Source organism: Pristis pectinata, chromosome 12 (genome assembly GCF_009764475.1).
Source record: "Pristis pectinata isolate sPriPec2 chromosome 12, sPriPec2.1.pri, whole genome shotgun sequence".
NCBI lineage: Eukaryota > Metazoa > Chordata > Chondrichthyes > Rhinopristiformes > Pristidae > Pristis > Pristis pectinata.
This window is the reverse complement of record NC_067416.1, coordinates 28,979,810-29,003,966: the sequence shown is the minus strand read 5'-3', so window position 1 is coordinate 29,003,966 and position 24,157 is coordinate 28,979,810. Positions and strand designations below refer to the sequence as shown.

The window sequence follows — 24,157 nt, the reverse complement described above, 5'->3', positions numbered from 1 at the left end:
AACTTTTTTTTTTACAAATTCATCATTTTCAATTTGAACTGTAATCATTCTCAATGGAAGAAAGCAACCAAGACTCCACTGTTAAGAGCAGTCAATGGGCTGGTTTGTGCTGGCCCAGTACCTCTCACCCAAAATCGCTGCCTGAGGTCTGCATCTGATCCCACTTGCCCGCCCTTAGCATGTTCAGTTGTGACGAGCCTATCTTGTTAGCCCTTCATATCCCAGAGTCCAGTTGGAGGGTTGAACAGCGACAGGGCCTCTGGCAGTGCAGTAAGGAGGCCCAGTCCCTGAAATGACCCAGATAGCATCAGACAGCAAGCAAAGTTGGGGACAGGGCTTTGCCAGCTGTAAAAGATGCAAAGAATCATAATAGTCTTTAAATGTCTTTGACACTGAGACATTTAAAAACAATTAAAACTCAAGTAAATCAAAAAAGTCAAAACTAATTATTTGAAACAAAATGATCAAAAATGAACGAAAATGCATAAAAACCCTTTTAAATAATTGTAAGCATTAAAATGATGGAATTTTAAAAAGGCAGCTTAAATCTCACTTTGCCTCCAAAATCTTTGCCCTACATTTCCTATTAAAAACAAAGGGGTCTCAAATCCTGTTTTTTATCTAATCTGGCTTGGGATACATGACTCATCAGTTTAACAGACTCTATCACTGGGCTCCATGAGAGAATGCACAAGAACTGTTTAAGTTTCAAGGACCGAATGACTGTGATTCTGATCTGAACTAGCAGCAATGATTAACATAATTTGACCCAATATTTTCCCAACCACTGGATTCTCAAGCAGGTGGCCCAAGAAGTTTAACTCAATGCCTTTTTCAAATGAACAGCAGTGTCTCCCACTGAATGCCAAAAGACCAGCAATTCTGTCCCATAAGATAACATAAAATAGTATCTTACTGGAAAACTGAATGTATGGTAACTGTTGTATTTACAATGAGTTTTGTAATTCTGCCTCTGCATCTCTGCTGGGATGATGTGCAGTGGCAATCGCTAACAATGCATGCCTGGACACCACTTTTGCAAAACTTATCTCGTGTGTGGTGTACAGGTACAGTGGGCCATTCAGGTAAAGCAGGCCTTCATTATGAGTGAGAGGCTTCCTTCAATGAAATTTAAGGGGGACTTGCCTAAGCACCAGGGTATCTGGGACAAGGTGCCAGCTGAAAGCAGGTGTCCCTTAAGCTAAGACTTTAAGCTCATGCTGCAGCTCTTGCTCTGGACTCCAAGACTTCACAACCCAATTGCTGTCCGTCAGCACTGTATCCCAAGCCCAGCTCACCAACAACATAACTGTGACTCCGATCTATCCTCCAGCAAGGACCACAAACCCCCAACCCCAATGTCCCAATACCCCTTACCATGGGCTTCCGGAACATTAAGAGTTAGGAACAGTGGGCAGGAGGAGTAAATTAGGCGAGAAGCTAACACCAGTGGAGATGTGAAAGAACAGTCCCCAGTGTAAGGTTAATGCTGAGAAGCCTCTCCACAGAGCTGTTGGTGGTGAGAGGGAAAGGGAAGGCTGTCGTTTTAAGGGACTAAATATTTCTTACATGACTGAAGTTTTGTGGGGGGGGGGGTGCATTTTTGCTTCTCCAGCTAATAAGAAATACCCACAACAGCTTTTCTTTTAAATATTCATCAAGCCAATTCTTCCTATTGACAGGCATTACTACTGGGTGGCTAGCTCTGTATTTGCATATTATTTCAGTGGCAATGCCATCATCAACCTGTGACTTCATCATATTAAACAGACCTCACCTTCACTCCTGTGCCTCAAATGTCACTGGGTTAAATGACAATGGTTGGGAATTCAGCACAAACCATCCAATTATTATTTACACCATCCACCCTCTCCCCAAACTCTGCAAAGGTTACACATAGACAAGAGAAGTTAAAATTGGAGCTGAAATTGGCATAGTATTGATTATGAGGAAGGAAGTTGCAGGCTTGAGGAAGATAACAAATAGAGTGGTTAAACAGGCATAAACATAGTGAGTGGGATTTAATCTGGAAAAGGGAAAGGTTTTTTATCATTTGTTCGTTCACAGGATATAGGCATCACTGGTTAGATCACCATCTACTGCCCATTCCTACTGTCCCATAAGTGAAAGGCTGCTAGGAGTAACCCTCTTTGCTGTGCAGCAAGAGTCACATCAAAAAATAGGATACTGAGAATTGTAGAGCAATACGGGAACCTCCAGATGCATAGACTTCCACATTGCAGGAAGCAAGCAATAGCACAAATAAGGGTTCAGAGAAGATTCATGAAGATATTGCCAAGGCTGTAAAATTTTGTTACAAGAAGAGATTGGTTTGACTGTGGCTGATATCTTTGGAACAAAGGAGGCTGAGAGGAGGCTTACCTGGGGTGTTTTATGGCACAGCTGAGACAAGGTGAACAGGTAGGACATATTTCCCTTAGAGGAGAGGTGAATAACCAAGGGACGTAGACTTAAGGTAATTGATAAGAGAATTGGAGGAGAATGGAGGAAAGTTCTTTTCACCCCATCATATTGAAAATACTGAATAAACACATAAAAAGCTATAACTTACAAGGCTATAGTCCCAAAAGCGGGAAATGGGATTAGGATGAATAGCACTTTTATGGCCTCCATGGAATAATGAGCCACATGACCTTCTAGGGAAGATTTGATGCAAGTTTACAGGATGCTGATGAGATTGCATCTCATGTACAGTGCACAGTTTTGGTGCCTATATTTAAGAAAGATTATACTTGTACTGGAGGCAATGTAGAGAAGGTTTAATAGGTTGTGTCCTGGGAAGAAGGGGGTTGACATACGAAGAAAAGTCAAGCAGGTTGGGCCTATACTTATTGGAGTTTAGAAGAATGAGAGGTAATCATATTGAAATATATAAGATTCCAAGGAAGGATTCTAAGATGGGGGGATAATTTCCGAGTAAGGGATTATCCATTTAAGATGGCTATGAGGAGGAACTTCTTATCGCAGAGAGTCAAGACTCTTTGAAATCCTGTAACCTAGAGAGCTGTGAAGGAGGAGTTATGGAATTTATTCAAGGGAGTCAAGGGATATAGGAGAGAGAGCTGGAAAATATTGTTGAGGACAAGATTGGATCAGTCATGATCTTATTCAAGAGAGTGATGAGCCTACTTCTTCTCCTGCTTCTTATGTTCTCTACCATAAAGTTCTTTGATTCTAATTCTTAAATAGCAAGTGCTTTAGTTGTAAAATAAAATTAAATATTTCAAAAGCACTTGGTTCAACTGAAGCTCTTATAATGAAAACATTAGTATATTTTCCTTTTTGGTAGAATTATCAATAAGATACTTAATGTATGTTAAATTATCAATGTGTGCTAAAATAAAGATAATCTACCCATGGTACTGGCTTCTTCATCATGCTCTAAGTAACCATCAAATGCAAATTCTTCTTTTATGAGATGAATAGTTTTTTGCAAAAGATTGACCGGTTCTGAATTTGATGAATTTATTGCCACTAGATTGCCTTGAGAAGACACTGGGATACATGCAGAAGGTAAGCGGATATTTTCTGAAATTTCTGCAGAAACGTTTGGAGAAGCTGTGAATGTTTTTATTTCATTTCTAACAGCCAATGACTCCTGTTCAAACAAACATCTGTCAAACAAAGGTATTTCTGTGGCAACAGTCTTAGAATCTACAAAATCGTTAAGATTGTCAGTAGAAGGTTCCAAAACAGTGTGCATTTTGATTGTAGGTTTTTTATCATCATTTCTACTGAGCTTAGGACTGGAAACATTCTGCAATGATCCAGTACATTTAAAACTGCTTCCACTGCTTCTGCCAGAGTTCCTGCCTGAAATGACTGTAGATTCTGGGAAGGAGCTATTTAACTTCTCTTCGTGAGAACGCAGAAGAAGGGTTGCATGCTCTGGCACAGGCAAGTGAAGATGAACATCATTTATTGACGTAGTGAAAAAGGAATTTACATCTCGGTGCTGCAAAGAAATTGCGTGTGGTAGATTTGTTTTGCTTTCAACCACTGGAGAAAGGTTCGTAGATAAACTTGGGCTGTTACTGGTTTGGTTTAGCAAAGTCTTCAAAGGTACTGATGTGTGCGTTCGTCTGTCCAAAGTCTCATTCTCAAAGTTGAAAGCAGATGTTTCCACAACTACATCATTTTCAATATCTTCAATGGGCACTGCTCCCTGATTCTTCTGGATTTTCTCTTTCATAGCTTTAACAACCTGTTTGGCCCCTGGACAGTTATTTGATACCTTTGTACTGTTGAAATAAGGAAACAATATAAAATTTAGAAAAATGAAGTCAAAAAGAAATTATAATTTTCACATCCATAAAAAATGAAGATAGTTTAAAACATGCTTCTTACTTTACAGCTTCTAGACCTTAAAAAAAACTGTGTTAAGGTTCTAAATTGTTGCAGGAACGCAAGATACTGGAACAAGCAATGTGAAGAACTTAAGAAGTATTCAGTGGAAAATTATTAGTGTAAAAGAATGTTTGAGTGATATAACCACACCTCCAACACTCATGGAAATTTTGGGACGATTAGGGAGAGTTACCTTCTGCAGAAACAGCATCACATACCTCATGACTGGAGAAATCTGTTGTTCAAACTATGTACCTGTGAATCTCAAGATATCCTTGGTAGTGTCTAGAAGTACCGCAACTGATACATATGCCACCATTTTCTATTCTATGCTTTAACATCACTTGAAAAATTAAAACATTTCACAAAATTATAAAAAAAATATACATTTAGCATGTGATGATATTAATTAAATACCATAAAACTCAAAATGAATGGTATCATAATGCCCAACAAAGGATAAATAAATAAATGATATTGAATGTAATAAACAAATAATTTTCAAATAAGTTGTTGTCAATTATTGGCTGTAAATTTTATTCCGTTTAATGAATGAATTTACTTTATAAAGAACACTCCCATCAGTTTAATAAATTTTATTTGGAAGACACATTTTTACACTCAGAAATGCCTGAGTGTTAAAACAACATTGCTTTTTGAAAAGATAATCTTTCAAAGACTTGAAAAATATAACAAGTGGATAATTCAAAAACTATTTTATATATATAATTTTGCAAAATATTTGTCAAATTCTTTTAATATTGAATTTGTTACCAACAGCTGATCTGAATAAGAAGTTCAATACTCTCAGGAGATTTACTTAACTAATGCATTACCTTGTTTTCTCTTTGTTCTGTGCAAGGATTATAGGTTTGAAATGGGTGGCTGGGGAGGTGAAGGCCTCTGGAAGTTTGGAAGGGGACTTGGTGTTTACAGAACACTGACAAGGAATTGGGCCCTTGACAGCTGTCAGCTTACTGTCAATAGCAAGAGGTACAAATCCTATAAATAATGAATGAAAAAGAAAGAAAATTCAATGGTAATGCTTTTGCTGGTTGATGTAAAAATGTGCACTGCTTCAATAATGATCAGTACCTAATCTGGATGATTCTTGGGCAAATGTTGCATTTTCCAGTGAAGAATAAGAATGTTCTAATGTTTCGGTTTTGAAATTGTGTCCAGTGACAGTCATTTCTTTCCTGTGGAAGTTCTAATTGAGGGAAAAGAAATTAATGAACAATTACGAGACTACATGTTATTTATCTATGGGTACTAAGTGTACATATGAATGGAACACAGACTCAAAAACTGTGCACAAATTAGAGCAACAAAAGTAGTAATGCAACACTGGTGTCAAAGATGAATAAAAAGGCAACACTGATCACTGTACATCTGACCTTTCAGAGTAATAATTTTGGATGATCAAATGACTAAAGGGTAATGTGCAATAAAGGAATTCTTTATTTCTACCGTGATGTTTTACTTTGCAAAATTTGTAAATGTTTATAAAATCCTGCCTCCAATTAATGGCCTGGAATTTGCTGGCCTACGAGAAGAGCTCATATTTACCTGGTGCAGATCATCTGAAAGCAATCTGCAGCATGATACCAGCTCCACCCTTAAAGTCCAGGTCAAGTGTGAAAGGCTGAGCTCTCCTCAGCCAGAACAAACCCTGTCCACAAAAATGCTGAAAGAAGACTTTAACAGCAAACAAGCTGGCTGTCAAAGCTGTCAAAATACTGGTACCTAGAACAGTTGGTAAGCAAAACAAGTTATGTACTATTGGCTCCACATAATACTGTTTTGAAATTTGGATGCATAGAATGGAATGTGAAGACTCTATTATGAATTTCCAGGTGTGTATCAATGTTTTTAAATGTCTTTCACATTTAAAAAAATTAAAAAATTCCTAACCTATTGAAAAGGATCAAAGATATAAAGGAAAAACAAAAATTCACAAAACATTTCAAATACAACTGAAAATGTTCAAATGAACTGAAATAATGTTTTATGAATTGTAAATTAATTAAAACTTACCTTAGTCCCACATAGGTATTTCTCCACTCAGATAACTGGAAACATCCCTTTGCCATGTAGATTGTTTGAACAGATTCCCTAGTCTAAGTGCTGGCCAATTTCTATAACTTTGTGCACCACTGCTGACCTCCAATGGTGCCGTAACTGTGGGTGCCCAGCTACCAGCAAGATCAGCACTTCTGCCACTGGAGGTGTGTTAAGCCTGGTGACACTTCTACAGAGAAATGCTGTTAGTTACACTTGGAACTCTAGACAGTTCCCTACAAAATCCAGGTTATTATGATTAATGGGAATGGCATGAATGAGGAAATGTTGTTAATCAAAATAACAATGGATAAAATCTTGGAGAATATTTCCTTCAGGTGACCGAATAGCATTCTTTCCATGTCATCTGGATGTCAATTTAACAGGGCAGATTGCATCCTCTTTCTAGTACTCATATATTTTTCATTCTTTCGTTTTAATGCCATTACTTTACTACCAGGTAGTGAAGACAATATCCTACCCTGATACTTTCATCTGCCTGGCAGTAGAAGACTTATACAGGACCTCACAGCCAGACAAGGAGACACATCAACCTTACTGTTTCCCTGTTCTAATTCCCCTAACGACAGCACTATCCCCTTGGTGAGGAGTGTACTAATTCAAACCCTGCTCCAGGCTACAGCATTTAGTCTACTTTAACCTTTCAGTGCAGCATTAAGAGATCTGGAGATGCCAGCTTTCAGATGAATTCATGCAATTCATAACATCTCTAAAACTCTGGAATGAGGAGTACTCTTTTCATTACTTATTAAATGCTGGAGACCAGACTAAAAGGCTTGCATACTCTTAAAAGGTGAGTGGTTGCATGTAGGGAGGAAAAACTGATGCCTTTCTAACATTGGTAAAAAGGTTAAAATTGTTACCGGTTCCTTTAACGGCTGGATGAGGCAAAAGAAGTACATAATAACAGACAATGGAAAGTAAAGCAAATGCATCACGTAAGTCTGGAGGTAGTGAACAGGGTAGTACATGTACCCAAACCCTCTGTGGGTATCTGGTAAAAATGCTGTGCAAGCTCTGTGGCAGGATGAGGATGCTGCCTAGCACTGCAGAGCACTGTTTTAATGTGCAGCATGCCTGGACTGAGGTCGTTGCAAAGGTCAGTGCTGTGTTTACTGTTCATTGGGCTTGGACTCAGCAAGAGTCACCTTGGAAAGTTGCCAAGATGAGAATGTTTAAAAATACTGTTTATCAGGTTCCTGGCACATGAAAGCATACTGTGTATAACCCTAATTTGTGCAATCATCCTTCATAATTTAACCTTTAGAGCTCAGATACCATTTTGGTTAATTGACATACACCACAATCCCTCAAAGGCCAATATTTGCCAACAAATTCAGCCCTGGTTGGTTGGTTATGTTAAAAGTGCTTTGTAGTCATTCTTATGTTTTTCACCAGATTTCAGAAGTGAAGGAAAGTTTTCAATAAATCTTTTACCAAAGTGCAGAGATATGAACTGCTTTCACTACTTAATGTATGACAAAGCCAGGGCTTAGTATAACTGTGGCATAAGTTTTGTCCTTGTACTCCCATACTCTGACATAAAAATCAGCAATTTCTTAGCTCTTTAATTATTTTCTGTATCTGTCTCTTTGAACCTTCAGTGCTTCCAGCATATCAAAACATAAGTAGTACTCTGTTCTATCCTTTTTTAGATCCAAAGTGGATGACCTCACATTTGCCTACACTGAAATCCATTTTCCACAGTTTCATCCATAAGATTAATCTCTTGATATTTCTTTTGAATGTACTGCTTTCTTTGGCATTACTTACAGTACCATTTTACCATCAAGAATGGCCACTTATATTTATTTAGCATTTTTAGAACATCCAAAACTTTACCGGATCCTTCTATTACTGCTAGGAGATTGCATCACGTGTTATTAAATTATATGAATCCTCAAAGTGCTTTGTTACTAATTCATTTGTCTGCTTTAGAGACTCAGGTGCTAACATATTTTATAAAAAAGCAATAATGTTGTCGGTATCTGTCTTCAGACACACTGAGGTAGAAACTTGGCTTGAGCGGGATTGGAAAGGGATGAAAACAAATCAGTTACAGGTTAAACTCCATGGCCAATATTCATAGGGTTAATGAACATTTGCATCATTAGAACTTAACATTAACCAATTTATGTAATAGAACTACATTAACTCCTTTTCAGTGCATTGCACATGACAGATTTCTAACCCCTGCTGTTGGGGGCACAGACAATTTCCTCAGCTCCATCATCAGGAATATAAAAGTACTGCAATATTTTAATAAATATGTACAATTTAGACATTGTTAGGTCTTGATTCAGCACCAAGGAAGTCCAAGACAACTGGAGTCCAGGCCCTGCTGAGTGGACATTAACATAAGCACGTAGTTAAATGTGCACAGAGGTGCCTGTCAGCATGGAGGCACTCACACATTCGATTGTGGTTACTACAGAGGGGTGTCCCTGTGGTCTGCCACAGGGAAAGTCATCACCAATGCCACCAGCTTATCCCACTGGCTGAACAGATGCTGTCCAAATTGCACTGTGGATTCTGTCCATCCAGGTGAACAGTGGAACGATCTTCAGCAAACGTCAACTCCAAGAGAAATGCAGAGAACAGCATTAACCATTACATGTGGCCTTTTTTGATCTCACAAATACATTTGACTCTATCATTCAAAAGGGACTGTAGAGCATCCTTCCCAAATCTGGCTACCCGCAGAAACATGCAAGTGAGCTGAGATCTTAACCAAAGGGCCCATAACAGACCCCAATCTCAATGCAAACTGGTCCCCAGCAGCAAGGCTGCACCATCACCCCAACACTTTTCTCGATTTTTTTTCACCGCAGTGCTGCCTCTCACCTCCAAGGAGCTTCCCACTAGGGTGGACCTAATCTACAAGACAAAAGGGGAGTTGTTCAACCTACGTCACCCCTACTCCAGAATCAAGGACATTCCAACTTCAATCAATGAGTTGCTGTCGATAGACAACAAATCGTATACATATGTTCAGAGGCCAAGCTCCAAATCACCATTGACCAGTTCACTGAGCAGATGAGGGAATGGGCTCCATGCTTATTATTCATAAGACAAAGACTTTGCACTTTATGTCAATGATGAAACTCACCACAGCATCTGCATCTGAGAAAACAGATTGTTTGAAGATCAAGACTTCATAATTGGGACAAAGCTTACGGTCTGTTGAACAGCAGTGATCCCTGCTTTCCTACATGCTTTTCAGTCATGAACTACCTGAAGAAGGCACTTCAAAGAACTGGAGGGATACCACAAAACCCTCTGCAAAATCCTCTAAATCCACTGGGATAAATGAACCAACATTAGCAACCTCTTATATGCCAGTATCGCCAGCAGTGAGGCCCTGGTTAGAGACAGTCACTTCCATTAGTCAGTGGACATTGTTCACATGTCCTACACCAGATTTCCAAAACAGACATTGTTCCCAGATTCATCATGGTAAGAGATTATCAGGGAGAAGTGGAAAAGATTCAGCAATATTTTCAAAACTCCCTTGAAAAAGGGTAACATCCCTACCACCTCATGGAAATCCCTGGCCCATGTCCATTTAAGTTGGAGAAAGAGCATTCAGAATCAGAATCAGATTTGTTATCACTGACATATGACGTGAAATTTGTTGTTTTATAGCAGCAGTACAGTGCAAAGACATAAAAATCTATAAATTACAATAATAAATAAATAGTGCAAAATAAAAGAAATAATGAAGAAGTGTTCATGGATTGTTTAGCAATCTTATAGCTGAGAAGATGCTGTTCCTGAGTCATTGAATTTGGGTCTTCAGGCTCCTGTACCTCCTCCCTGATGGTAAAAAAAAAGGACATTTCCCAGATGGTGAGGGTCCCTAATGATGGATGCTGCCTTCTTGAGGCACCGCCTCTTGAAGACATCCTTGACAGTGGGGATGGTTGTGTCCATGATGGAGCTGGCGGAGTCTATAACTCTCTGCAGCCTCTTGTGATCCTGTGCATTGGAGGCTTCATACCAGGCTGTGATACAACCAGTCAGAATGGTCTCTACCATAAATCTATAGAAATTTGTAAGTGTCTTTGGTAACATACCAAATCGCCTCAAGCTCCTAATGAAGTAGAGCCGCTGGCGTGCCTTCTTTGTGATTGCATCAATACATCGGGCCCAGGATAGGTGCTGACGCCCAGGAACTTGAAGCTGCTCACCCTTTCCACCGCTGACTGCTCAATAAGGACTGGTGTGTGTTCTCCCGACTTCCCCTTCCTGAAGTCCACAATCAGTTCCTTGGTCTTGCTGATGTTGAGCTGTGACCCCAATCAACCAGCTGATCTACCTCACTCCAGTACGCCTCCTTATCGCTATCTGATATCAACAACAGTGGTGTCATTGGCGAATTTATAGGTGGTGTTTGAGCTGTGCTTAGCCACACAGTCATGAGTGTAGTAAGAGTAGAGTCGTGGGGCTAAGCACGCATCCTTGAGGTGCACCTGTGTTGATATTGAGGAAGAGATGTTATTGCTGATCTGCACTGACTGTGGTCTCCCTATAAGGAAGTCGAGCATCTAGTTGCATTGGGAGGTACAGAGGCCCAGGTTTTGAAGCTTAGGGGAGTGATGCTGTTGAACACCGAGCTATAATCGATAAACTGTAGCCTGATGTATGTTTTGCTGTTGTCTAGGTGCTCCAAAGCAGGTAGGGAGCCAGTGAGATTGTGTCTGCTGTAGACCTGTTGTGGTGGTTGGCGAATTGCAACAGGTCCATGTCCTTGCTCAAGCAGGAGTTAATTCTAGCCATAACCACCCTCTCAAAGCACTTCATCACAGTAGATATGAGTGCTACCAGGCAATAGTCGCTGAGGCAGCTCACCCTGCTCTTCTTGGGCACTGGAATGATTGCTGCCCTCTTGAAGCACAATGGCATTGAGAACCTTAAGCCCATTCATGAGGAGCACACAGAAGCCCAATATAAATGCCAGAAGCAATACACTACCTTACAAACTTGCAACCTGCATGCCCCATCAGCCACCTCCTGCCCTACCTGTGGTAGTCTGCAAATCCTATATTGGCCTCATCAGCCACATCCATACCCACGCAAGTGGAGTGGGAGAAAATCATCCTCGATCCCAAGGAACTGTGTAAAAGAGACGATTTAGAAATGAAATTTCGGTTCTCTATGGCTGCAGGACTGGGAAATTGACTCAGATGTAAGTTACAGTGGAAATACAGTGCATCACCAATGGAATGTGGCAAGAACTTGCTCCAAAGCCATTGCTCCAACACCTTGTTCTGCTCCTGCTTCAAGTATTTTCTGCCAATATAAAATGGTGAGCACACAATCTGTTCACCCAAATAATATAAATAAGCTCAAGTGATAGGGGTGCACCAGGTAGCGTATTTCCCTTCATTTATGCCTCAGTAATACTAGATGTAAGGATATCTTTTGTTCCTGGAGGTGATGTTTAGTATTGGTGGGCCATTTAAATCTTGGAAGGCAGAAAACACAAATAATCAATCATAGGACAAACGGCTTGGGCACCAAAATCTGCTTGGTGTGGTAAGCCTCTGTTCTCTGCCACTGACATTTTCCTCATTTTCCCCAGATGTGGCCTGACAGCCAGATTATTCAAATGACTTGGCCCTCCGCTGTTCCCTTGTACATTTAGTGATAAAGTAGTCAAGCAGAGCAGGAGATAAAATGCCCCTTGGAATCAACATTTTAAGTTGTAATTATTGCTATCAAGTGGGGAGGCATTTGGAATTTTTTTTATATAGTAATTAACAATTTTCCTGGATTGGAACAGGAAACTCCTGTCCCTCCCTGTTCCCGCTCCCTTGTCATTTATGCTGGTTTCTGTACGTCTACAGAAACCCAACTTTATTTATTGCTTTTGTTTGTTTGAAAGAGAATGCGTTTCTTTGTTGTATTTAATCAGGAAAGAGCTCAGAAACTGGAATGCATATGGCCATGTTTAGTTCCCTATGATACAATTTCTAAAAATATTCCAACAGATTCCAACCTCAGTAACTGTCCCAGATTTTCATTCCATATTCACTGTGAGTCTGATGTACAGAGAACACTGCATATGCTCAGTGGTGTTCAGAGATGTTTAACGCACGTTTGAATTCCACCTCTGCACTGTTCAATGGTGCATGCGACGCGACTGCCATTCCCAGAACAAACGTGCAAATACAAGTTTTCGTGGCCTTTGTGAAGCCTGCATGACTTAAAGCGGATGTACCTGAACAATTCCTACTGCAGGAAGCCCAACTCATCAATACCCCAATATACCCACCATGAGAGCAACCACGCCAAGCTCTGGAGCCATTTGCCAACTGTCACCCAGTTCCCTTTAACTACTGACCAGCACATGGACCCAGTCTCTGATCCTCCTCACCCCTTTTTCCCCAGCAACCTTCCCCCCACCCTAGCTGGAAACCTGCCAAAACCCAGCTTTGTTGGTTTTCTTTACGTGCTCTGCACTGGCATAAGCTTTGTGCTGCAAGCTCCAGCAAATTCCTCATACCAGGCCCATGAATGAAACAGCTGAGAGCCCACCACATGGTTATTGCTTAAGAAGCCATCGTAGGTACCACTCAAGTTCTGGGCCACGACCTATCCTCAGCAGTGCCACAGGTAGTACACTACCCTCAGGTGCTCCAGTTTCTTTGCACATCCACATTGTCTATTGTAAGTTATCCTGGGTGTAGGTGGTCATTTAGAGTCAGGAAAATGTTAATGGGCAAGTGTGAAAGGATAAGGTACAGAGTAAATGTGGGGGGATGGGATTGATGAGATTGCTCTTGATAGCTGGCACAGACTTGATGGTCTCCTTGTATGTCATAAAAAACACCGCAAATATAAATACGAGTGTGTTCAACAACTACAGTTTAATTGTGAACTGTAATTAATGATCCAAGATCTCTCACAAGGCTAGACAGAGGAAACATTACATTCCATTCTGATAAAAGTTGCTCTCTATCGGGTTCCTCCCACCATCTGTCACACGCCAATGTTCACTGCACAGCTCCATTTAACTTGGAGCTCCTTTGAAACATCCAAAATTTTGCTTTCATTTCGTCTTTCATAACTTATTTGTATATTTATGTGTGTAATATTTATGTGATCGTTAAAACTGTTGCCTGTACAATGGCTTTGATTTATTCTGCAATTCCTCACATCAATGTGAAAAGCAAGAAATGCTTCTTCCTTTACAGGACAGGTGGTGCATAATGTTGAGAGCAGACTTGTGTGGGATGAGGCTCTTCACTTTTAAATAAGCACAACTCAGCCTTCTTGGCAGAGAATTTTCACCACTCTCGGGAGTGATGCTATTTTTGGCTTCATCTTCAATCTTCTAACATACCCACTTAGTTGCTACCAAACAAAAGATGTAGAAAATTGTAACTTTGCATATGTTTCAACCATTGTATCATAGTTCCTTTCTTAGCAAAGTGGAGGATGTAGTCTAAGAGAAGCTTGCATCTCAAGAGCCAACCGGGACACTAATGTCAAGGCACGTACCACCAGACTTAAGGACAGCTTCTACCCCACTGTGATAAGACTATTGAACAGCTCCCTTATACAATGAGATGGACTATGACCTCATGATCTACCTTGTTGTGACCTTGCACCTTATTGCACTGCACTCTCTCTGTAGCTGTGACACTTTACTCCGTACTGTTATTGTTTTTACCTGTACTACATCAATACACTCTGTACTAACTCAATGTAACTGCAGTGTGCAATGAATTGACCTGTACGATCAGTTTATAAGACAAGCTTTTCACTGTACCTCGGTACAAGTGACAATAATAAACCAATACCAATACCAATTCTGTGATCTGCCAAAGATTGATGCTGATGAAATTCAGTAGTTAGACCATAAGACACAGGAGCAGAATTAGGCCATTCAGCCCATCGAGTCTGCTCCGCCATTTGATCACAGGTGATTTATTTTTCCCTCTCAACCCCATTGTCCTGCCTTCTCCCCATAACCTTTGACACCCTTGCTAATCAAGAACCTATCAACCTCCACTTTAAACATACCCAATGACTTGGCCCCCACAGCCATCTATGGCAATGAATTCCACAGTTTCACCACCTTCCGGCTAAAGAAATTCCTCCTCATCTGTTCTAAAGGAACATCCTTCTATTCTGAGGCTGTGCTCTTTGGTCCGAGACTCTCCCACTACTGGAAGCATCCTCTCCACATCCACTCTATCCAGACCTTTCAATATTCGGTAGGTTTCAATGAGATTCCCCCTCATCTTTCTAAGCTCCAGCGAGTACAGGCCCAGAGACATCAAATGCTCCTCATATGTTAACCCTTTCATTCCTGGGATCATTCTTGTAAACTTCCTCTGGACCCTCTCCAATGTCAGCACATCCTTCCTCAGATATGGGGTGCAAAACTGCTCCCAATACTCCAATTGTGGTCCGACCAACGCCTTATAAAGCCTCAGCATTACATCCTTGCTTTTATATTCCAGTCCTCACGAAATGAATGTCAACATTGCATTTGCCTTCCTTACTATCGACTCAACCTACAATTTAACCTTCAGGGAATTCTGTACTAGGACTCCCAAGTCCCCTTTCACTTGGGATTTCTGAATTCGCTCCATGTTTAGAAAATAGTCTACGCCTTTATTCCTTCTACCAAAGTGCATGACCATGTCATGGTTCCAAGTACTGGCCTCAATTCGGCTCCATTGATGATGCCTTGGATTCCCTGTACGACTAACTGCATAATGACACACACCTGAGCCCCATCAGGGGCCTAGCATAAGTACCGGGGTTTCTCTAGCACTAGTTGCCAGAATATTGGTGAACCTTTGGGTATACGTTGTCTCCTGGCTGCTTAGAGTTGTCAGCTCTAGAGCAGTCCCAGTTTCACTGTTCCTCTTAGGATATCCAGTTTTTGTGTTGAGACTCCACCTCAGATCCCTGAGGCAAGATTCCTTCCAGTTGCTGCCTGTGTTTGGTTCTGAGGAAGCATCCTGACTCCAGTCTTGTACCAGTGTGCTGCATTTGGGTTCTCTGCGAGCTTGCTCTTTGCTCAACATTGTGACAGAATATTCTGGCCCACCATGAACCCAGCGGACAGAAATCCCCTGTATGAAGGCCTCACCAGCCAGGGCTCACTTCTGGGCCGGCATGACCAGCAGCTCCAGGGGGTTGTGGCAGACTTCCATACCCTTACTGTGACTGTTGGGCAGCTCAGTGAACAGGTCAGCTGAGCCTCTGCTCTTCTTACCTCTGCCATTCCTGGAGTTCCATCTGACCAGCCCAGGCCATCAGTAGGAGCATCACTGTACAGTTTGATGACCTGACCACCCAAGGAACCGCATGTATCTGACCCAGAACCCTACACTGGGGATCTGGGAAAATGCTGGTCCTTCCTACTACAATGCTCGTTAGTTTTTAAGCAGCGGCCCTCCACGTACACCACCGAGAGATCCAAGGTCACATTTATCGGGGGGTTGTTGCGAGGAAGGGTGCTGGAATGGGCCACGGCCATCTGGGACCATCAGCCAGAGACCTGCTCCTCATTTCACACCTTCAACGGGGAGATGAGAAAGGTCTTCGACCATCCCATCTGTGGAAAAGAGGCAGCCATGCGACTCCTCACCCTCCATCAGGGCTCCCGCAGCGTCGCAGAATACTCTGTGGTGTTCTGGACGTTGGCGGCTGACTCGGGGTGGAATGGGGAGGCTCTCCAGGGGCCTTTTTGGCAAGGCCTCAGTGACAGGATTAAGGATGAGACAGCAGCACAGGATGAGACAGCAGCACGGAATGAGACAACCAGCCTGGATGCATTGATCTCTCTAGCCACCAGACTGGACAACCGACTCCGGGAACGGCAGAGGGAGAGAATGGTTCGTCCCACACTTCTGATCCCCCCACGGGTCACCTTCCCAGCCTCTCCTGACCCGAGCCTCTCTGCTCCTCCTTCTGCCCCAGAGGCGCTTCCGACCCAGCCAAATGCACCACCCCGGAGAGGCAACCAATGCAACGGGGACAGAACCGCCTTTCTCCCTTCAAACAACGACGGAGATTAAGAGCTGGGGGTTGCCTCTACTGCGGCCAGCCTGGCCATTCTATCGCCACTTGTCCCCTTAGTCCAAAAGGGGAGGACTCTCCAGTAGAGAGGAGGATCCCTGTAAGCCAGACAACTTGCCCAAGGGCCTCCCAGAACCGGATGCTGATCCCAGCTACCATAAGACACCTCCAACGGTCCCTGTCCTTCTCCACCTTGGTGGACTCCGGCGCCAAGGGAAACCTGTTGGATGAAGGCGTAGCCTCCCAGGCCGGGATTCCTCGGGAGCCACTGAGTGCCCCTCTAGAGGTCCGGGCGCTAGATGGCAGACTGTTAACCTGAGTCACGCACCGTACACCTCCGCTGTCATTGCTGATTCCCGGAAACCATCGGGAACAGGTCCAATTCCACCTGATAACCTCCCCACAGATGCCGATGGTACTGGGGTACCCTTGGTTGAGCTGCCACAATCCCCACCATGATTGGGTGACGGGCAGGATAGTCAGTTGGAGTCCATTCTGCCATTCCACTTGTCTCCAGTCAGCCCTTGCTCCAATACAGGCTACTGCTAGTTCGTCGGCCGCTGAAGCCCCAGACTTGTCCCCGGTCCCAGTGGAGTATCATGACCTGGGGCAAGTATTTAGCAAACGAGGGGCTCTTTCCCTGCCTCCTCTCTGGCTGTATGATTGCGCAATCGACATCCTCCCCAGGGCACCGCTACCTACCAGTCGGCTATATAACTTGTCCCGACCAGAGAGGGAGGCCATGGAGGAGTACATCAATGGATCTCTCACAGTAGGCATTATTCGCCCTTCATCCTCCCCGGAAGGTGCAGGGTTCTTCTTTGTGGGGAAGAAGGATGGCTCACTGCGCCCGCGCGTTGACTACCAGGGCCTCAATAACATAACTGTCAGAAACAAGTATCCACTGCCGCTCATTAATTCTGCGTTTGAACTTCTTCACGGGGCCATCATATTCTCTAAACTTGACCTACGAAGCGCTTACCACCTCCTCAGGATAAGGGAGGGAGGTGAGTGGAAAACAGCGTTTAATGCCCCTTTCGGCCACTTTGAATACCTAGTAATGCCATTCGGCCTCACCAATGCTCCTGCCGTCTTCCACGCCATGATCAATGATGTCCTACGAGACTTCATAGACCGATTTGTGTTTGTCTATCTAGATGACATTCTGATCTTCTCTAGTAGTCTCCAGGAACACACCCAGCACGTCCATCAGGTTCTCCAGAGGCTTTGGGAGAACAAGCTCTTTGTCAAGGCCAAGAAATGTGAATTCCATGTCCCCTCTGCTCTCAATGATGTATCCTAAGAAGCTGACGGACAAGTAAGGGTGGATCCCGAGAAGATCTGGGTGGTGGCGGCGGAGTGGCCTCGACCCACTACACGCAAGCAACTCCAACGGTTTCTGGGGTTTGCAGATTTCTATTGCCGCTTCATTAGGGATTATAGTCAGGTGGTGGCACCTCTTACTCGATTTTCTTCACCTAAGACCCATTTTCTGTGGAATCCGAAACTGATTCGGTGTTCTCGGACCTGAAGAAACGCTTCACGTCCTCTCCTATCCTGGTCCAACCAGACCCCTCCCACCAATTCGTTGTGGAGGTCGACGCCTCCAACTCCGGGGTGGGACCGGTCCTCTCTCAACGCTCAGGTTTGGATCAGAGACTGCACCCGTACCTTGTTTTCTCGCCGGTTGTCCCCCCGCCGAACGTAACTACGATGTGGGGAACTGGGAGTTACTAGCAGTCAAGCTTGTATTAGAGGAGTGGAGGCACTGGCTCGAGGGAGCAGAACATCCATTTATTGTTTGGACAGACCACAGGAACCTGGAATATATACGAACCGCGAAACACCTGAATTCCCGTCAAGCGCAGTGGACATTATTCTTTGGCAGGTTCCTGTTTACGCAACATCGTCTGGGGTCCAAGAATGGGAAGCCCGATTCTCTCTCCCAACAATACACCACCGAGGATGACCATCCTAACCCCGAGACCATCCTTCCCCAGTCCTGTGTGGTGGCGGCCCTCACCTGGGAGATTGAGGCTGCAGTGAAGGAAGTCCAACAAACCCAACCTGACTCAGGCAACTGACCACCCAACCGCCTTTTTGTACCAGAGCCTGTGTGGTCTCGGGTTCTGCAGTGGGGACATTCTTCTCATTTTGCCTGCCATCCAGGGATTGACAGGACCCTTTCTCTCTTGAAGAAGCCCTTCTGGCGTCCCTCCATGGACACTGATACCCGTTCCTTTGTCTCTGCCACCTGTTCTGTCTGCACCTGTGGAAAAGCCTACCACCGACCACCTGATGGACTGCTTCGTCCCTTACCTGTCCCTAGCTGTCCGTGGTCCCATATCACCCTGGATTTTGTCACAGGACTGCCCCCTTCTCACAGGAACACTGCTGTTCTCACCATAGTAGACCACTTTTCCAAAGCAGCACATTTTGTGGCCCTTCCCAAACTCCCTACTGCTTGGGAGACAACTGACCTGGTCGTCCAACACGTCTTCCGCCTCCACGGAATCCCTGTAGACATTGTCTCCGACCGGGGTCCCCAGTTTGTCTCTGCAGTATGGAGGTCCTTTTTGTCAGGCCCTTGGAACATCCGTAAGCCTATTGTCCGGTTTCCATCCACAGACAAATGGCCAAACAGAACAGGCAAATCAAGATTTGGAAACAGTGCTATGTTGCATAATGGTGAATGACCCTTCGACATGGAGCACCCACCTCGCTTGGGTTGAGTACGCCCACAACTCTCTGGTCTGCACTGCCACTGGAAGATCCCCCTTTGAATGCTCACTCAGCTATCAACTCCCCTGTTCTCCATCCATGAAGGGGACATCTTCGTGCCCTCAGTTCAGGACCATCTCCGCCGTTGCCACAAGTCTGGGAGGACACACATGGCCCTACTCCGGACTGCCGACTGCAACCAGAGGTTCACTGATCGTCGGCGGATTCCCACACCAGTGTACCAGCCTGGGCAGAAGGTTTGGCTCTCGGTCAAGGACATCCCCCTCAAGGACGAGCCCAAGAAACTGGCTCCTCACTTCTTGGGACCGTTTGAAATGGAGCGGATCATCAATCCCACAACAGTCTGGCTCAAATTGCCTACGACTCTGAGGATACGTCCCACCTTCCATGTGTCTCAGGTGAAGCCAGTGGCTAGTAGTCCATTGTGCCCTCCAGCCAAGCTCCCCCCTCCCGACCCCCTGGATTGTTGACAACCACCCAGCATACACTGTCTGGCGGTTACTGGATGTACGCCACCGGGGTAGGGGCCTGCAGTACTTGGTGGATTGGGAGGGATACTGTCTGGAGGAACATTCCTGGATTCCTCGGTCCTTCATTTTGGACCCCTCCCTCATTCAGGAATTCCATCAGAACCATTCAGGTAAGCCTGGTGGGTTGCCTGGAGGCTCCCGTTGAGGTGGGATGGGGGGGTTACTGTTATGGTTCCGAGTACTGGCCTCTATTCGGCTCCATTGATGATGCCTTGTTGGGCAGTACATGGATTCCCTGCATGATTAATTGCAATAATGACACACACCTGAACCCCATCAGGGGCCTAGCATAAGTACCCAGGTTTCTCTAGCACTAGTTACCAGAATATTGGTCAACCTTTGGGTATACTTTGTCTCCTGGCTGCTTAGAGTTGTCAGCTCTAGAGCTGTCCTGATTTCACTGTTCCTCTTAGGATATCCAGTTTTCATGTTGGGACTCCACCTCAGATCCCTGAGGCAAGATTCCTTCCAGTTGCTGCCTGTGTTTGGTTCTGAGGAAGCATCCTGACTCCAGTCTCATACCAGCGTGCTGCATTTGTGTTCTCTGCAAGCTTGCTCTTTGCTCAACATTGAGACAGACCACACACTTCCCTACGCTGTATTCCATCTGCCACTTCTTTTCCTATTCTCCCAACCTGCCCAAGTCCTTCTGCAGACTCCCTGCTTCCTCAACTCTACCTGCCTCTCCACCTATCTTTGTATCATCCGCAAACTTGGCCACAAAGCCATCAATTCCATCATCCAGATCATTAACATATGAAGTGAAAAGTAGCGGATCCAACACTGACCCCTGCAGAATACCACTAGTCACCAGCATCCAGCCAGTTGTGAATGAGTTTAAAATCAGGTTCTGTAGGCCCACACTTTGCTGATTACTGCTGTATTACTAATCCTACCCTGATGTCGAGTAGCTGACTGGGAAATCAGTGCAAGTGAATGTAATTCCAATGCAAAACATGTACTGCAATAACATTATACTGAAACTAATTATCGCTACATTAAAATCAGCCAGTTTGGCAAGATAGCTTGCACAACCTCTCTGCCCAAAGAATGTGCTCAGCAGTGGAAGATGAGCAGTTAACAGGTGATGTTGACTCATCCTCCTCATCCCTACTACAATAGAGGAAGCATCAGGAAATGCAGGCAGTTGAGTTCTATTAGCAAATGTATTTATTCTACGTCGATAAATTAACATTTTCATTCAATGAGAATTGATTACAAACAGAACGTAATACTGAGAATGAATTTGTCAAATTTAATTACATCACATTTTTGTTTCACTCTCACCCTACCCCTCATTTGCTTTTCTGTGAAACTTTCTAATGGTTCATTGTATTTATGAACTTAGCTGTGATGGAGTGGGGGGGAAGGTTGGAAGTTTAAAACCTTCCATTGTCCTCAACTGATTTGATTAAAATAAAAGTAACTTGCTGAAAAAGATCCCGAGAAGCTCTCTGAGATGACTATTCAGTCAAGAGTGGATCAAAAAACAAGTCGTATGTCATCACATGGAAAGTTTCAGCATTAGCACCAAATGATGCCACGTGGTTAATGATCTACTATATAATCTGTCCCATGTTAATTCATTCACAAGATGTGGGTGTCACTGACAGGACCAGCAATTATTGCTCATCCCTACTTACATTGCATTGAATTCCCTGCTAGACCATTTCAGAAGGCAATCAAAAGTGAACCACATTGGTGAGTCTGAAGCTGGACCATTAGACTTACTTCCCCAAAGAAGATTAGCAATGCCTTTTTTCCCACAAAAATCTGGTAGTAGAATTAGTCATTACTTGAACTAAATTCCTCATCTACAAACTGTCAGCTATGAATTAGATCAAAATCAATGTTCTAGCCCACTTGATTACTTGTTCAATATTTGAACCATGACGCTACCATATTGATTATGCTATATCAATCATCACATTACATACCTCTTTCCAATCTTGAGCTTACTCTAATGGCAGGGGGAGACCATCACAGCTCTTGCAATAGTTCACTAGACATTAAAGCTGAGCTTTCTAGAACAGGCACTTAAAGATAGAACTATTTTGTGATAATGAAGTCAATAGAAATACCTGTAGAATAGAATTCCTCAGCAAAATTAAAACCTCTCTGCTGTCAATTCCTCGATTTATAAGGTATTCATTACAAATCTGTAAAAATAAAAAGGCATCAGAAAGAGTTATTTGCTGCTTCAATTTTAAATTTATGGACATTCTCTAGGAATTGTGACTCACAAGCAAGCAATAATTTTTCTCATTATAAAATTATCTTTAGCTTCTTTTCCTTGCCAGGCTAATCTGATTGTAAGAGCAACAAGGAGAGTGAGAGGGCAAGAAAATCAGTGATCAGTAATTGCCATAATTACTTAGCTCACCTTTTACGTGTGAAGAATTGCTTTGGAATATTCCAAACTCAATGAATTCACAAGCCGAAGCTAACATATAAATCCAGCTCAAAAATTTGTGCTACTAATTGGGCTTTTTCTTTTAGGGATAGCACAGAAATAACCTGGATAGCTATGGTTCAAAGGCCTCGTTCTCATTCATGGGTTTGATCACTTTAAACTACTGTACTATTACTTTGTAAGTGTGCCACTCTACCAGAGTTATATTATTTAATAACTCGATTCTTGGTAGCCCTCAAACCTGTTAGTTTGCTGAGTAGATATGACAACTTACTACACTCTCTACTGCTAAGCAATGGCTGTAAAATATCTCCATTTTCACCCTATCAGAAAATAACTTACTCTTCAATGCAAAAGTTGTACAATAATACCTAATTCTTTACTGAACTTTTATCATAATACAAGATGATGGTGATCTGGATTTAACTGAATGTATTATGCATATGAAACATTATTCTTGATTGCCCCCAAAGTTTAAATACTTAGTTTCATTTAATCTCATTCTGACAAGGTCTGGAAGTTAGATCACAAATGCAAATGGAGACAGATGGTGGTGCAGAACCACATGAAGGTTTCATTACAACTGTACAGCTTGGAATGCATACATAGAAACTGTGGGGAAAAGATACTGATTGCACTTGAGGAGTTTATTTTTAATGGTAATTAAGAGATGACTGATGGCATTTACAGAAAAACAGAGACTGCTGATTAGAGTAAGTGAACTGACACTTGTACCTTGAGTGCCTCTGCAATTGAAGGCCTTTCTGCAGAATTCCTCTTTGCCATATCCAGAAGTAGCTTCTTGAGATTTTTGGACAAGGGTAACTTTTGATTCACTGGAGCATTGAATTTAGCTGCTGCCCACAAAATGGCAGCAACTCCATAAACACAGACCTGTTGAGAAAATATTTTCATTCAAACAATCTACAGGCCATCCATACGATTTAATAGAGAAACATTCTCACTGTAATTAACAAACCTTTTCGGTAATAATTCCTTGTTTTACAAATTCAGGTGCCAGATAGAATGAATCCAGATTTCCTAAAGGAAAAGAGTGCACATCAGTAAACCAAAGCTCACTGTGGCTGTTAACAATTGATATTATTTTATATCCTTATTCAGAACACAAAAAGCAAAAAAGCAGTGTGCCATACCATTGTTTACTGCTGATACAAACAGAACTTCTCCACTGGAATTAATGTACGCAGACTCTAGACATAGGTACTCTATAAAATACAAAAATAAATTACCAAACTGTTACTAATGGACTATTGTTTCTTATTGTTGACCAACCTAAAGAGTTAATAAAATGAGTTAACTGGCCATTTCACACAATAAGAATGAAGTCACAACTACATACTTGTCACTTAGCATGTGAGTAGTATATTTCTTCAGTTGAAATGGCATATATATGTTGTTTTATGTATGCTATCATAAAGACATAAAAAGCATTATTTTAATCAGATTATAAATGGTTAAGCACCTTGGCAAACAAATGAAAGATAAGAATGAAGAGCTAGAGAAATGTTTTGATAAAACAAGGCAAAATTAAATGAGGAATGGAAAAGCTGTAGCATAGGAAATGAAGTGTTTGGAAGCTACAGAATGAGCAAATTACAGAATATCATAATGTGACAGGGAAGGAAACTAGGACAACCACACATGTAATTTGTATACAAAGAGTGTGGTCTTCACACTCCTAAAGAATTTCATCTTTAAGTCACATACAATATTAGACAGGATTCACAGACATCCAACGCAAACAGAAGATACTTTGTCCAAAGTACAAGAATTTATAAGGTCAATCTTAGGAAGGAGTTGAAAGGCAAATGTGTCCTACAGTTAACAAAACATGACTTAAAAGAAAAGGATCTGTTAATGATACACCAAGGTGATGAAGCAGAGCAGAACCCTTCAAAGGATATAATAAAATTCCATTTTTCATTTAAGTTCCCAAAAAGGAAAGCTGAATATAGCA

General features: G+C 42.7%; 1 protein-coding gene across 1 annotated transcript in view; it reads right to left on the bottom strand.

The window, feature by feature from the left end:
• The window catches only part of LOC127577009 (kinase non-catalytic C-lobe domain-containing protein 1), a 145,133-nt gene that overhangs the window by 55,069 nt on the left and 65,907 nt on the right, over nt 1–24,157 (bottom strand). The window contains exons 8-14 of the mRNA XM_052027867.1: nt 23,334–23,405; nt 23,159–23,220; nt 22,915–23,073; nt 21,848–21,925; nt 5,464–5,578; nt 5,205–5,370; nt 3,376–4,262 (exon numbers count right to left, since the gene is read on the bottom strand). Coding sequence (XP_051883827.1) covers nt 3,376–4,262; nt 5,205–5,370; nt 5,464–5,578; nt 21,848–21,925; nt 22,915–23,073; nt 23,159–23,220; nt 23,334–23,405 — 1,539 coding nt within the window. The remainder of the gene's footprint in view (nt 1–3,375; nt 4,263–5,204; nt 5,371–5,463; nt 5,579–21,847; nt 21,926–22,914; nt 23,074–23,158; nt 23,221–23,333; nt 23,406–24,157) is intronic.